Raw genomic sequence first — 16,207 nt, 5'->3', positions numbered from 1 at the left:
ACAGGAGGACACATTAAAGTCCAGATGCGTCGTTCTTTTTTTAATTATTACAACCTGTTTCCAGGACATTTTTTTTATTTCTTCTTTTCACTCATGATGAGAATTTAAATTAAGGACAAAGACTGAATCAGCTCAAAATACTCCATCTACATTGAACATGTCCATCATATTTCACAGTTGTGACAGTGAACATTGGCTGATTATTCTTTCAAATGGTTAATTACATTTAAAAAATGTGTCAGTTTTTTTTTTTTAACAACTATGAGTCAAAATAATTGTCTTTTTCCTCTCCATATTTCAACTGTTTTTTTTTTTGCGACGGCTGCACTGAAATAATGAAAGCACAAAGAAGGAAATTCCTGTCATACTTATACTTAGACCATGACTTTGGATGATACCCAAGTCATTTTTCATATTCAGACTACTGATGCCTAATATTGGCTTCAGGTGAATAGTAGAAGTATATATTTTTTTAATATATATGAATTTCGTCCCACATTTCTTACACTAAGTGGTTTATTGGAGCAAAACATAAGAAAAAGTCAGGCTTTACATTGAACAAAATCTATTTCAAAACACACGAATGCATCATTTGACAAACCATGTGAAAAACATTGCAAATTATATATATATATATATATATATATATAATAATGGTAGTTATTGTGTATATTTCGACACTTGTTCAGTTAGCTAGATGAAGGGAATAGTAGTTTTGACCTTACCAAGATGGCTGCCAGGCTTTCTACAAATCGTCACGTCCGGTTCGTGCTCAAAGGAACAACCGATATGAACCCCTCGCTTCCGGTAATGCCTCCTTTTCGGCAGCGGCTATTTCCTCGCCAACATGCCAGTGAGTATCGAGAGGCCCATGTACAATCACATTTTAACCGTTAAATTGAGTCTTTGGGAGCCCACAAGCGGCTCAGTATTTACGCGAGAAGTTAGCGATTCAACCTGTGTCGGTTTTAGATGTTTACGTTTGGTTTCGGTCACAGTTTGACTCTAAATAATTGTGCACATTTGAGAGCATTGCGAGCGCATTGTGACACAAGATGGCTGCGCGCACACCGCAAACATGGAGCCAGTTCAGCGGCGGATAACCCTGAAATTTAGGATTACCGCTCATAATGTCCTCTTCTTTAATGTTGTTAGTTAGGTGACCAGTTTTCATTACTGTTTATCTCTAAATGTTTGATCAGTCCACACTGATGTATGGAAATGCGTAGTTACTCAATCCGGGTATGTAGGCCTGAAGCCTAGCGTTTCACAGAATCATGCTAACTAAATAATTAGCGGTAGCTGTGTGTGCTTCAAAACCGAATGGCGCATTGAAACGACGAAAATTTAGATATTTAACAGACAAACATACATATTTATATTACTCATTTACTGCTTTGTATTATGAGAACTTCCACCATCAACACAGACTGAGAAATATAATTTCATGATCCCTCGTCCCTAGCCAGCATTCTACTAGTTGTTTGCATTTCTTTTAAAAAGTGTTTTTTTGGGGTGGTGTTCTTCAACCTCTAAAATAACAGATTGTTTTGGGTTATAGATGATTCTTATTATTAGTTATTGGTCGCACTGCCAAGTGACTGGACTTCCTCTTTCATGGTCTTCCAATCTCATTCCAGTGCCAGATTGACCTCGGTTTGCAGAAGGGTTGAGCTAGACCACTGGCTCCCCCCTTTCGAAGGCTGAGAACAATAATTTACTGTACAGATAGTGATGTAGTTAGTGTTCTGTTACTTGTTCGATCTCCATATTAGAGTCACACATGTGTCGGTAAACTTAGCTGAAGCTAGTAGCATATCGATTTACATTTTGTCTGATGTCGCGTTTTTCTTAGTAGGTACATTTTTTTTTTAATTTCCTCTTTCTTCCTACAGCTCGCAAAAGACTTGTTGCATCCATCCCCTGAGGAGGAAAAGAGGAGGCACAAGAAGAAGCGTCTTGTTCAGAGTCCCAACTCGTACTTTATGGATGTGAAGTGTCCAGGTATTGTTTTAATGTTTTTGTTTTTTTTGCTGCAAATGCAACACTGGAGGAGAGTGATCATTTTGTGTCTAATGATCTCTTATCTGCCTTTTCTAGGATGCTACAAGATCACGACAGTGTTCAGCCACGCTCAGACAGTAGTTCTGTGTGTTGGCTGTTCAACAGTCCTGTGTCAGCCCACTGGAGGCAAAGCACGTCTCACAGAGGGTCAGTAATAAAACTCCACACACTGTATTTTAATTACTGTTTTTTATTTATTTTTCAAACACGGGTCTATGATGACTCAATTAGGAAATGCAGTGAGAGGGCTGGTTACTGTGTTTGTAGTGGACATTGCTTTGTGCGAGCTGTATGTCAGTTTCTCAAATCTTTTAATTATCTTAAAAGAACCTAAAATGTGTTGGTAGTTAAAAAAAACATCAGAACCCGAAATCTCAAAGTTTTGCAGCAAGTATTTATGCACCTTCATTTCTCTTACATACCACCTTAGTCAAAAAAAGATTCCCCCACCTGCTCGAGACTAATTAAATATAACTTGGTTTATCTGGACATATACACTCAGAATGTTAAAGCTGCACATAATGAAATATCTAGTCTGATTTTACCGATATTTCATGCGGGTAAGTGACTGCTGAATGAATACTTCAGTAGTCCTCCCTTTTGTGGCATGAGATTTAAACCACTATCTTATTTGATGTACAGTTTAGTTTAGCCTTAGCTGTGGGATCCAAACATAATGTTTTAACGTAGCATAAAGTATGACCCTCTTTACTCATTACTTTGTGCTCATGAGAACTTCCACCATCAACACAGACTGAGAAATATAATTTCATGATCCCTCGTCCCTAGCCAGCATTCTACTAGTTGTTTGCATTTCTTTTAAAAAGTGTTTTTTTGGGGTGGTGTTCTTCAACCTCTAAAATAACAGATTGTTTTGGGTTATAGATGATTCTTATTATTAGTTATTGGTCGCACTGCCAAGTGACTGGACTTCCTCTTTCATGGTCTTCCAATCTCATTCCAGTGCCAGATTGACCTCGGTTTGCAGAAGGGTTGAGCTAGACCACTGGCTCCCCCCTTTCGAAGGCTGAGAACAATAATTTACTGTACAGATAGTGATGTAGTTAGTGTTCTGTTACTTGTTCAATCTCCATATTAGAGTCACTTTTGCCTCCAGTTTCCACTTTCGGGTCTGGGGTTTTATTAATGTGTGGGGTTTTCTTGTACAGTGAATGTAAGACACTGAGGAGAGTTGTTAAATCTATGGTGGAGAACAATGAGTCTTGTACCATCACAGTATGTGTAGGACAATAGCTGTGTGCACCGCCTGCAGTATTTCTGTACTGTAAGGTTTCTCTTTTGTCAGCAGCGCTCTGACTGTCATTGTCTTTTCCTGCAGGGTGCTCATTCAGGAGGAAGCAGCATTAGCTGTCCTCTCTGAAGCTGAAGAGGAGAGGAGGGGATGGACTGGTTGATATCGGCGTCTTCTGCCTCGGGGACACCGGTCTGATCTGAGAAGAGACCTGAAGATGGACCTCCACTGTTGATGTCAGCAGTTTGGTTGTTGCTGTAACTCCACCCTCCATCCCTGCCTCTCTTAATAAAATATTGTTTTGGCTAAATAAGCATTTTGTGTCTTTTCCTCTTTATTCTTGGGACTTTGTACATCTTGATCACACAGGACAAACTGAGGCAGTGGTCATATCAGTTTTAATAGAAAGTTGTAGTGTCATCATTCAGTAGGATGGCATTATTTCACAACACCAAACTTTGAGAATGTGTAAACGGCACACGGGTCAGAGCTTGTTTTGGTGTAGTTTATGTATACATTAAGGATGTTATTTAAATGTACTTGAACGATCAACAAAGCTAATGGTTTTCCTGCATTATTCAGTAATCAGGTAGTCTTTCAATACATTAGGAAACTTACAATATTTTAAAACAGGATAACAAGCTAAAAAACCCGACCAGCATTAAATGGTCTTTTTACCAGTTTAAAACAGGGAAAAAAGTTAACTTATCTCTGGTTCTGGGAAAGATGCTAATTGTCATTGAACTGAATTGTGACCCAAATCTTTTTAATTTGATGGTTTTTTGCCACAAAAAAGTATCCTGCTATCTTTTTATAATTGCACAAGTCTGCATCTTTCACTTGATAAACTCTTTTCTCCATCTCTGTAAGAAAAAGCCTCATTCTGTTCATTTTACTGCATAACTGATAACTCATCCGGAGAAGCACCTTCCTCTACCTGTCCACGCTCGCAGCAGCCGCCTCTGTCTTCCCCTCCCTCTCCCGGAGCAGGTGTCTGATGGAGGAGTTCTGTGTGGACAGGGTGCTGGACAGGAGCGGCATCAGGATCCTTGACCCCTCCCTCAGCTCCTCCACGTGCTTATCCAGGCTACAGATGTGTGACTTCAGCTCCGTTCTGCATCCCTGCACCTCATACAGGACGTCATACATCAGGGTCTGCATCTGTGTGGGGGTAAGTGTGTGTAAAGGGAGACAAAAGACATTTTATGTCTTTTAGATGCTATTTGGTTGATGTGTTGACAGGATGTTGTGTAAAATGAGTTTACTTGCCTCTCTCACTTTGCAGAGGTCAACAAGTGTGTTAGCCTGATCTATAAGTGTTCGCTTCTCCAGCTTCACTCGACGCAGCCTGCAGATCAACAACAAATTACCCTTAAACACAACTCATTCAGCTGTTCTAATAGACTGAGATTTAAAGCAACTCAAATAGTTACTGTTGCCAAAACAACATTGATTTAACTTTCCTGTGTTTAATCATTTTCCATGATCTCTATTGCAAGTACTGTATGTAAGTAGTGTTCACTGTATCCACAACCCCCCCCCCCCTCCCCTCCAGTGCATGGTACAAAGGAAATAAAGGGACCACTAGAGACAGCCAGAAGTGAAACAACTCCTAAACATCTTACATAACTTAACAAAAAATGAATAAAATCCTTAAAAGAAAGTAAGATGTATTTGTTGAGTGAAATTGTCAGTTGCCAAAGTTGCTGGTAGTGTACTATGACATTTATTATGTATATTATCACATACTATATATAATTTGTTAAACAGACTGAACTTAGGGCACGTGTTTGAAATCGACAAACAGTTTGTTTTGTCTGAGCTCGATTCTTCAATCATCACAGAAAAAGTGCGATAATTCTTCCTTTAGAATTTACACTGTAAAAACGTACATAGAACAACCTGCTTTGTTACACAGAAACTCTATAGAAGTGAAATCACTTTGCGTAAACTGACTATTTAAAGCTGCTAGTCTTAAGAATGTATAAATTAATGCACCAATATTGTTTGTATTGCGTTTTATAACAGCCATTAAAATATGTTTTATAAAATTAAATGTTGTCATTTCTTGTGGAAAATTGACACGTAATGTTTTAACCTTTTATCCTTTATAGACAGAATAGAAACAAGAACGTAGGTTGTGTTTGTCGGTTCTATGTACTTACTTTAATTGCCATTGCTACACTTGTTTTTAATTGATAAGGAATAAATATTCTAGTCTTAAAAACTGACAGGTTATAGAGATTACTTAACAGATAAAGTGAGAAAGTGTCTCTTTTTTTTCCACTGTCTTGTGCAGGAACATCTTTATAAGAGGGCTGAGTGTCTTACTGGTGGATGGCCAGCAGCAGCTTCCTCTGGTGCATGCGGACTCTGGTGTGATCTCTTTCTCTTGACAGCTTAGTGTGTTTGTAGATCAGCCAAGTCTCTCTCAGCACATTTGCTGCTGCAATTTTTATCTAGTGAAAGGATGTAGAAAATCATCCAGAGAGACTTATTTTATGTTTATGCACATAACCTGGAAATAAAAAAAAGTTATTTACTGCAGATGATGAATAACGCAAACATAGTTCATTAAGATGTGTACACTATAAACATTTTTCACAAGCTCAACTTAAAAACATGGAGAAAAAAACGACTCTTGGGGGGGATATAAACTCTCTGTTATTAAAATGGAATGTCTCCTGTTCAGGCGTTTTAAAGTAACAAACATGGAAAAATTACATCATAGACATTATTGTAAAACCCACTTTGCAACTGTTTTCTTGATTCTTCCTTGGGATATTCTGACCAATCAGAAATGTTGACTTGAATAAGTTAATATTTTGTGTCCGATTTTTGCTACGATAAAAAAATGCACACAGTCACGTTTATATATCCATTATCTATACAGCTTTTCTCGTTCAGGGTCTCAAGGGGCTGGAGCCGATCCCAGCTGTCATTGGTCGAGAGGCGGGGTTACACCCTCGACTGGTCGCCAGCCATTCACAGAGCTGACATTTAGAAACAGACAACCAGTCATACCTACGGGCAATTTAAAGTGTCCAGTTAGCCTAACGAGCATGACTTTGGACTGTGGGAGGAAGCCGGAGTACTCAGAGAGAACCAACACATGCACAGGAAAAGCATGCAGACTCCACACAGAGAGGCCCAGGCTGACAGGGATTCAAACCAGGAACCTCCTCACTGTGAGGAATCAGCGCTAACCACTGCACCACTGAGCAGCCCATGTTAATACCATACAACTAAACCAAATAAAAACTTGCACACAAAAATGTTACGGCGATTGCAAGATTTCTCTTGATTTTTAACAAATGTGATCTAAAGTGAAGTGTTGGTGTCTACCCTCTTGGTGATGTGTGAGTCCATCATGAAGTTGTGAACGTGTTTCTCTGCTCTAGTCAGCTCCAGTTTCCTGGCGACCACCGCCACCACCAGCACTGTGCAGCCCGCTCCCTGTGAGAGTCACAGACACAGATTATGAGTAAAAAATGTGCTGACCCCCGCTATAGAGGGGAAACCATAAACAACGTCTCTACACATCACCATGATCCCGGTGAGGAGGCAGAGAGTGCGACCGCAGTAGGTGTGAGGGACCACATCTCCGTAACCGATGGACAGGAAGGTTACAGAGACCATCCACAAAGCCTCCATGTAGTTGCTGCTCAGGTCTCTGTAGTTGTGATGTCTGTGGGAAGTAAATGGACTCAAATATGATCTCTGACATTTTACTTAGTTTCAGTACAAGCTCAAAAAGAAAAACAGATGAGAGAAATATAAAATGTATGTATATAGAAACCTGTAACTGGCTCATATGAAAAGGTGATGCAAACACACAAAAGGCACTGAAACATGCACATATATCTATGCTAATGCCACTACACCCACTAATGCATGCACACAATCACACATAGACAAACACAATTACCCTATTGACCCAGACCTCCCCCGTTTTTAATATTTTATTTCTGTCTGAATTTTTATCCGTCAATTATTTTTCATGTATATCTTTGTGGAATTCAAAGCATTATACTTCAAACTGGAGTGAAGTTTTTCATGTATGTATTTCAATTCAAATTCAAATAACTTTATTTATCCGTTAGGAACTTCATTTGTGTAAAAGAGCATCAGCGCGCATACAGCTAGACACAAAAACAACAACAGAAACACACACACACACACACACACACACACACACACACACACACACACACACACACAAGTGGCTCTATTAAAAGCATGATAAATAGGTCATAAATAATTGTTATAAGTGGTTAAATGAGTGGTGTTAAAAATAAATAAGAAATAGATCACTTGTTCATGAGTCTGATAGAGCTGGGAGCAAAGCTTGACATGGCTCGATTAGTCTGGAAAGTGAGAGATGTGTATCTGTGGAGGGGACACGGTTGTAAAGATGGCAGAGTGTGTGTGTGCTGTCTGAGTAATTTAAATGTGTATATCATATATAAACCACATAGATAGTGCTATAACACAGGAAGAGGAATACAAAATGAAAGAGAAAAACTGGGAAAATAGTGAATGTGATTTTATAACTTGCTGAAACGGAAATCAAAACACAACTTAAACAAATATTAGAAAATGGAAAAAGTACACAATAAAATAAAAATACAGCTGAAAGAGTGTAAGATAATCAAAGCAATAGTTGCATCTTAAATATAGCTTCTTGTGACTTTAACCTTCTTTAATGTCCAGTTTTGGCTAAAGGATTAATTAAGTACCCTCATAATGATGATGATTCAGTGGCTGGTGTTAAATTGAAAAAAATATTTTTCTACCTTGAAGAGTCTCATAATCAGTCTCAAGGAAAGATAAGGTGTAACCTGATCTTGAAAGTGTATCAGAGCTGTTCTTTCTATCCAATAATACAATATGAATTTACTTATCAGGCCTTGAGCTTTTTTTAGATTGAGCAGTAATCTCATTCATGATCACATACCTCTCGCACACGTGTAAGCCCCACGCTGCCACGATCCACAGAGAGACGCTGAAAATCATCAGCACTGTCCCGGGGTATGTGGTCATCAGTGTTTTCCCCACAAACCGGGTGTTAAAGTGAATCTAAAGATTACAAACGGGATGCATTTGTGGTATGATGTTGACAGTCGGGGGCCTCTCAGCCGGTATATTTAGGATAGCACCTGTCAGATTATGATTATATAATGCAGAGGACATGAGGGATGAGAAAACTCATTCTCAATCTGGCTTGATACATGGATAGTAGGTTTGGTATTGCGCAGGGGAGGCAGAGGTCATTTTCGTCACTCCTAAATAGCGTTTATAAGGGAAAAGGGATTAGCCGGGCGGATATAATCGACTGTGGAAAAGAAAGCAGACAAAGCAGAGGAGAGCCAGCAGAGGGACATAATCAGCATGTGAAACCACTGGGGTTCAGAGAGACAACTGTCATAGTCACACCTCAAGTGTCACACCTCTACAGACCCCTCGGCCCACCTAGACGTGAAACATAAACAGATGTGCATGAAACGTTCATACAGGAAGTCCTGCACACATCACTGACCTTTAATTTCCCACTGTCACAGTTTTTAAAATCATATCAGAATGGGCAGTGCAGAGGCTTCATTTTTCATTAATCTAAAAGTTTTGAATGATACCATCACAGAACTATCCATGCCAGATTGTGTAGAGAGCACCTGCTGTGAGTGTGACCTCGCACCTTGTTGAGCGCTCCGATGCTGCGGGACGCGGTGTCAGTGAAGAGGCGGCTGTGCAGCATCATGGCCCGGCCCAGCAGGTAGAGGCGCAGGAACATGGGCAGGGCCAGGACGATCTCCAACTCCGTCTCTGATAGCGACAGGCGAGGCGGGATGTGATGGAGCGTCTGCTCAAAGTATGCTAACAGACCCACAGGATATGGATGAATGGCCACCACCGCAAGCTCCAAAATGATCAGGGCAAAACGCTCCCTCGTCAAGGCAATCCGCCAGTCCTCTGCACCGATGTCATGAACGTAGAGCTACGTAGAGGTGGGAAGAGGTCATCAGGGAGAAACCCAACTAAGCTTGAGAGAGGAAGCTTCACAAATCATAAACACCTGATGTAAGGTCAGACCAATAAGGATTTTTAAGACCGATAATGTTTTGAGAGAATGACATTCAAAGCTGATTTTTGTTGTTGAGCTGATTGAAAACAGATCTTTTTTTTTGCTCCATTTCCAAAAAAGTTGGAACATTTTCTAAAAGTGTAAATGCAAAGAGATGTTCCAATTGTTGGATCAAATAAAAAGTGAGCATATCATTTTCCATTTATCTCAGTTTAAACATTTAATATGGTCTTTGTAACATTTTCAGTTAACTATGGGTTTACAATGTCCTGGAAATCATCACATTCTGTTTTCATTGACATTTTAAACACTGTCACTGTGTCACAACTTTTTTGGAAATGGTGTTATACATTATGGCATTTGTTTATGATTTTGCACTAATGAATATTGAAAGGTACTCTGAAGACTGTTTCAGATAAACATAACTTTAATTAAGAATAATGTAATATGTGATATTTCATCATGTCAAACAGTACTAGTGTTGCCCATCATCTGGTTAGCTGTGATGCTAAGCTAACTGAGCTGCAGACTGCTGAGAGTATTGTATACAATACCCCACTTCTTGTAAGAAGAAAAGAAAACAAAGGTTATATTTTTTATTTTATCTGTTCAGTGTTTTAACTTATATTTGTGAGCTATGGGATACACCATCACCATCTATCTATCTATCTATCTATATATCTATATATCTATCTATATATCTATATATCTATCTATATATCTATATATCAATCTATCTATCTATCTATCTGTCTATATATCTGTCTATCTATCTATCTATCTATCTATCTATCTATCAATCTATCTATCTATATATCTATCTATCTATCTATCAATCTATCTATCTATATATCTATCTATCTATCAATCTATCTATCTATCTATATATCTATCTATATATCTATCTATATATCAATCTATCTATCTATCTATCTGTCTATATATCTGTCTATCTATCTATCAATCTATCTATCTATATATCTATCTATCTATCAATCTATCTATCTATCTATATATCTATATATCTATCTATCTATCAATCTATATATCTATCTATATATCTATTATATCAGTCCAATAATTGCCTTGTGTGACGTCATTTAAGGCAGTCTCAGATAGAAAGACGGAAAAAATAAATAAAAACAGGACTTTCTCGAGGTGTTTTTTAAGAGATGTAAGTTCACTAGGCCTTTGTAACATTCTCCTTTTATTTATTTTATTTATCTTTTTTTTTGTTTACGTTTTCCATTTCTAAGCTAGATGCTAGTGCCTTAAATGCTGGCAGCCTCAGCTAGCATAACAACAACAACAACAACCGAATCTCAGGCTAAACTGTCAGTGGTAGGGTTGTATTTATTGTTGACGCCATTCTTTTGAAAAAAGAGATGAACAATGTGGAATTTAATGCAGTAGGATTTGGCTTCTTTCTTTTTAAATACATGAGAAGTCAGACAATTTTGTAGACTGAAATGCTCAAAACTGAAGGACCAAAAACAGTTAATTTTTAAATATTATTTTCATTCCCTCAAACCCTTTAAATTATTTTAATTTAATTATTATTTTAATTTGTAATAATTATTTAATTATTTAAATTAAACAAAAGGAAGGAAGAAGAAGAAATAATAATAATAATAATAATGATAATAAAACATCATCTTTTGATTCAGCTTCCTACACAAGCTTAACCTGTAGGTCATTTATAAGTAGACTTTAAAACAGGTCAATAGGCTAAAAGATTCTCATTCACTGATCGAACTAGTTCACTTCGTTTTCAGCTCCACATAAATGAACTTCAAAGCCACAGCTGTCCAGAGAAGACATAAGAGGACATTATAAAGAGATAATGTTTTACCTCCACCTCACAGCAGTGGTACGCTATGATGAGGCCCACCAGGATGAACGTAGACAAACTGATGACTGACTTGAATGCGAGGGAGTAGACTGAGCTCTGTAAGACACACACACACACACACACACACACACACACACACACACACACACAACAACATGCATTATTGTCTGTGATTACAAAGCTCAATATATAGAACTACATCAGTAATCCTATGTAACCTTATAATCATACATATCGTAAATGCAGATAATCTATTTGCATAATGTAATAATAAAACGATCTTATGGTCCTAATGTGCATTTTAATGCAGCTGGTGGAAGGTTAATTGACTCAGAAGAGATCAGGCCGTGGGAAAGGGGAAGTATCTATGGTAAAAAAAATTAACAGATTTTAATTTTACTGCAAAATACAACATACAATGAATGATCAGAATGAAGTAGCCTATTTTGTGTTGTGAATGTGTTCTTTGTTAGAAATTAAAATGTATCAGTCAGCAATGCATATCTAAAAAATAGTGATGGGTTCCTTTCAGAAAACAAAATAAAAAAATAAAATAAAGCCCTAGTTGCACTATTTTTCTGCATTTATTTCTCAGTATCTCAGCCTTGCTTTCCTCTCTTTCTGACCTTGCTGTAGACGCTCCAGGAGAGCTCTGTCTCCATCACCATCAACACCATACCAAACATCCCCACTGCCAGGGCGCAGTCATTCAGCCGCTGCCTCCTCAAAAACAGAGACCTCCTTCGCAGCAGCCTCCAGCCGATGTTGTGAGTCTTCCAGTACGACTCGTCCTTATCGTCCTTCGGGCTGGGTGGGGGACTGGGGCTCTGACTGGATCTCTCTGCTCTGGGCAGCAGGCCTCTGGCCTCTTGCAGGTCCTGGTGGTACTGGGTGGTGTCGCTGTGTGGCTGGAAGTCGTCATCTCTGCTGGTGATGATGATCTCAGGGAGAGTCTGCCGGTCGTGCATCTCTAAAGTAACGTTACCAGACGTGCAGCGCCCTCTGCCCTCATCTTTTATTTCCAGGTGGGACCTGCAGGGGCCCTTAACGGGGGACCCACAGGGGGTTGTGGAGATGTCAATGAAAGAGGTGACAGTCTCCTGCAGTCTGAGAGCTTCTGTGTTTCTAGCCTTACACTTGTGATTGTGCTGGTTGTGTGCTGGATTCTGTCTACCCCTGCCTGATCTTTTCTCACTTTTCTTTGTCTTGCCTTTGTCACCCCGTCTGCTGGAGCAAGGTGAACATGTGACGTACAGGTGACCGTTGTATAAAGGTGTGGTGGCCATGGCCTGGGTTCTGTCCAGCCACACGGTCTGATTGGTTGGTGTTTGGAGGTTTTGGTGGATCCCACATTGTGGAGAGCAGGCCTGAGCTGCATGGACCATCCTCTGCGGGAGGAGGGGGTGGTGGTCCTCCACCTCATCTCCATCCACCACTGACAGGTTCATAGAGGGGGAGTGCTCCATTGTGACAGGCTTCAAAGGTAAAGTTTCACCAAATCTTTTTTAATGTTTGAATAGAGAAGCTAGAAAGAGAAGGACAAAATGAGACAAGGTTGAAAACAGATTGTGAAAAAACACAGCTCCTGTAGGGTTTAATTATTCCTTCATTTGTCATACCTGGTATGTTCACTCATTTTTTATACAGTACTTTAAGATGATTGAAAATGTAAAATGCAACACAAAACTTTTCCATGTCATACACTTATGTAGTAATTCATAATAATCTAGATATAGCCTCAAACTTTGAAAGAATTTAAGTGCAAAACTTTTCTACATGATTGATTATAATGCAGAGCGTTTTATTCTTACCTATTATTCAGACTTTTTCATCCACAGGGAGAAACAAAAGGCCTTCATTCTCCTGACAATTGCTTTAAATCTTGTAATTTGCCCTGCATATTTTAAAGTTCAATCTCCGTATGGTCCAGAAAGTTCACATCCGCCAGAAGCACAAAAATATCCTTCAGATAAAATCCTGTAACCGCTGGCACTCAAACGCAACAACTTTCTCAAACGAAAAGCGTAAAAGTTTTAGGTAAAAAGTAATCCACATGCAACAGCCATGTGCCGTGATGTGCTCATTTGAAAATGTTTCTCCTGGCTCTGCATGTATGAACTTCCAGAAATCCATTAGCAGCCTCAGCATCACTCAGCCCCTCCCAGTGATTCGAGCAGAGGTTATGAACTTCTCCTGCATATGACGACACATGATGCTGATACCCGTGGATATCCATTACATTTTCTTCTTGTTTGTTCCCTTGTTTGGTTCCTGCTGTTTGATTGTCCAGCATCAGGACATCGTCCTTAAAGCTTGAGGGGCTTAATGACCGCAAAGACTTTAAGTTGCAGATGTTGCACAGATCAAAGAATCATCTGTCATGAGTTTTTTTTGTTGTTGCTGGGATTGGCAGTATTTCTCCTCCCTATATGTGAAGGAGTGAGGGCGGGGACATCATCTTATACAAGGGGGCAATAGTGTCAAAAAACAGCCTTAAGCTATTGTTATAGCCTTAAAAAAAGAGATGCTATTTTATCTATTTGAATTTGATATTGGACCACTGTCTTGTGGACGAATTCTCAGTGGGTTATAAAACTTGCTGTATATAAAAAAATATAATCTTCAAAAGAGAATAAAGGTCCTCAATATCAATTCAGAAGATTAGCATTGCAGATTAATCAAGCGAGACAGAGATCTGATACTTAAAAGCTTATGAAACATCAAATGTGTCAACCCCTAACCAAACAATATGCACAGAGCGAGGACGAGTATTAAGCATTAAAGTCATAACAATGACATTCAGCATCATTTATTCATCTAAATCCTGGTGACAGATGGGTGTGGAGATAACAGAGCCCCCTCCAAATGGTAAGACCTAAAGAGCATGGCTGGTAGGGTGGGGTGGAGCCGCAGAATAGCAGGATAAAGAAAAGCATTATCCTGAAGACATCATGTATTTAAAGACAGAGAGGGCTGTGGGGTTTGCACAGTTGGGAGAGCCAAAAACATATTATAAGCCTGAGCAGATCGGTTTCTCAATGTCCCTCCAGATGTAAAATATATTAATTATTCTCTAACTGCTCTGCTTTACTTTGAGATTTGGCCATATGCTGCTGTCTGGATTTGTTTGTTGTTTTTGATGCTCTGCAGACATGAAGCTTCCGACTGTCTGCGCCTCAGTGCACGACTGTCAACATGAAATCCTTGTGGATGTTCACAGAGAAGTAGATCCTGAAAACATGACTTTGCACAGTCACAGAGTAAACCCCCTCTCTCTGCTGTGGTGATAGAGATCTCAAATGTTTTTTGAATTAAGTTGGCCTTTTACTAACAAGATGCTGATAGGATATATGCACAGCTGCAAGGCTTCAAATTAATTCAAGCCTCCGGCCAAGTGCTTGTAAATCCAGACTGCTACAGCCGATAGCTAAGTATGTCAATTCGTCTTGCCCCTGTGGCCCGTTTCCAGCAGGTTTTCAATTTGGACTCCTCTATTGCAAATCATCCTTTGGCTGCTAAGAAAGTGAAATTAAACTGGGAGATGTTGAGTCCACTAATTGCTGTGGCTGGTAAATGGCAAATCTGCCTCATGCCCTGAAGCGTGCGTGAGTGCCAGTTGATCATCTGGTCAACATTTTAATTGCTTCAGTCCAATCTGTAGGGGAAAAGTACTTTTTGTGTTTGCTGGTCACTGTTTGGGTTATAGCCCCCTCGTGTTACATAAGAAATGATCCTTTTGTATCTGTATCAGTTCGTGCCCTACATGCATTCACATTGTATACAAGTTGTTGTTATTTTGTAGGGGAAAACATCCTATCATTAGTATTGAAAATATATTCAAATAAAAGTTTGAATTAATATAAAAAGTTTTGGTCGTCATTGTAGGGTGAGAGTTATTTCCAGCTACTGTCTTTATCTTTGTAGTGTGTAAAATCTACCACCCTATGTCTTACACAAAACATCCTTCTGTTGTTTTTGTCAGAATTTAGAATTTGAAGAAAAATATGAATGTCCACAAATCATTGTATGAATCTAACTGTAACAATAATCTCTTAACAATCCCTCTGAAACTTCTTACTACTCCTAAATGAACTCTCATTAAACACAAAGTGTATCCTTTCCTTTCACAAGTAAGGACTTCTGAATCAACACAAATTACAGGTTGAAAATATCTTGGTTTCAATTTGAACTCGACACATTGACAGGAACAAGATGGACAAGGAACATATCTTTAACAGTTCTCCAAGAAATCCTGTTGATTGAAAACAATTCAAATGCAGCAGAAACAACAGACGGGGCTGTCAGCTTTAACAAGTTACTTGGTCAGAATCTATCTATCATCTACCAGAAGGTCCTTACTGTATTTCAAAATAAAAGCCCAGCAAGTTTACTCTCACTTTAAGACAAATCCAAAATCAAAACCTAACAATTTCTGTTTTTAAATTCAATACAATCACATTTAAAACATGCGATTTAAAAATGCAATGAATAGGCACTTCAATGGTTATTGCGATTAATGTACAGCTTCTTGGTCAAACACTGCCACACTGTGTGTGTGTGTGTTTGAAGATGAGAGAGATGAGAGATACTATAGTGTTAGTCCTCAAATGTGCAGGTTAGTGGGGTCTTATTTCTGTGTTTACAACAGAAATAAGACCTAAAGACATGAAACCATGTGACTTAAAATCCAGAAAAATTAATTACGAGATGACATGAGGAGTCTGTGCTGGATGAATGAACATGATAACATACTGTAGCATTGCTTTTGATTATGATGGTTAAACTTCCCTCATGTGTCTCATCTCTCAAAATGTTTAATTTCAGACTGAAAAAGATGACGTCCCTGCCCTGCATGGTTGCCTCCAGCAAACCCCCCCCCCCACCCTCCCCCATCACCACACACACACACACACACACACACACACACACACACACACACACACACACACACACACAC

The 16,207-nt window shown here is 39.0% G+C and overlaps 2 protein-coding genes and 2 non-coding genes across 4 annotated transcripts; 3 read left to right on the top strand and 1 right to left on the bottom strand.

The window, feature by feature from the left end:
* The first annotated feature begins 749 nt into the window (after window positions 1-749).
* Window positions 750-3,630, top strand: rps27.1 (ribosomal protein S27, isoform 1). The gene is made up of 4 exons (XM_020640225.3): window positions 750-853; window positions 1,896-2,004; window positions 2,101-2,211; window positions 3,404-3,630. Exons 1-4 carry the CDS (start codon window positions 848-850, stop codon window positions 3,430-3,432), a joined length of 255 nt encoding a protein of 84 aa, XP_020495881.1. The 5' UTR covers window positions 750-847; the 3' UTR covers window positions 3,433-3,630.
* On the top strand, window positions 1,586-1,715 carry LOC114920541 (small nucleolar RNA SNORA35). Its single transcript, XR_003808861.1, has one exon. It is a non-coding gene; the product is annotated as a small nucleolar RNA SNORA35 (small nucleolar RNA).
* Window positions 2,974-3,103, top strand: LOC114920540 (small nucleolar RNA SNORA35). The gene has a single exon (XR_003808860.1). It is a non-coding gene; the product is annotated as a small nucleolar RNA SNORA35 (small nucleolar RNA).
* Window positions 3,631-4,031: 401 nt separating the features above from the next.
* LOC109988673 (small conductance calcium-activated potassium channel protein 1-like) lies at window positions 4,032-15,014 on the bottom strand. Its single transcript, XM_020640230.3, has 10 exons — window positions 13,062-15,014; window positions 11,877-12,775; window positions 11,251-11,346; window positions 9,012-9,311; window positions 8,274-8,395; window positions 6,863-7,004; window positions 6,662-6,772; window positions 5,648-5,775; window positions 4,586-4,664; window positions 4,032-4,477 (listed from the first exon to the last, which is right to left on the bottom strand). The coding sequence occupies exons 2-10, from the start codon at window positions 12,714-12,716 to the stop codon at window positions 4,250-4,252; spliced, it is 2,046 nt and encodes a 681-aa protein (XP_020495886.2). The 5' UTR covers window positions 12,717-12,775; window positions 13,062-15,014; the 3' UTR covers window positions 4,032-4,249.
* Window positions 15,015-16,207: the final 1,193 nt, after the last annotated feature.

Source organism: Labrus bergylta, chromosome 19, assembly GCF_963930695.1.
Source record: "Labrus bergylta chromosome 19, fLabBer1.1, whole genome shotgun sequence".
NCBI classification, from domain to species: domain Eukaryota; kingdom Metazoa; phylum Chordata; class Actinopteri; order Labriformes; family Labridae; genus Labrus; species Labrus bergylta.
Note: the sequence above shows the minus strand (reverse complement) of the source record. Positions and strands in the feature narration are given on the sequence as shown.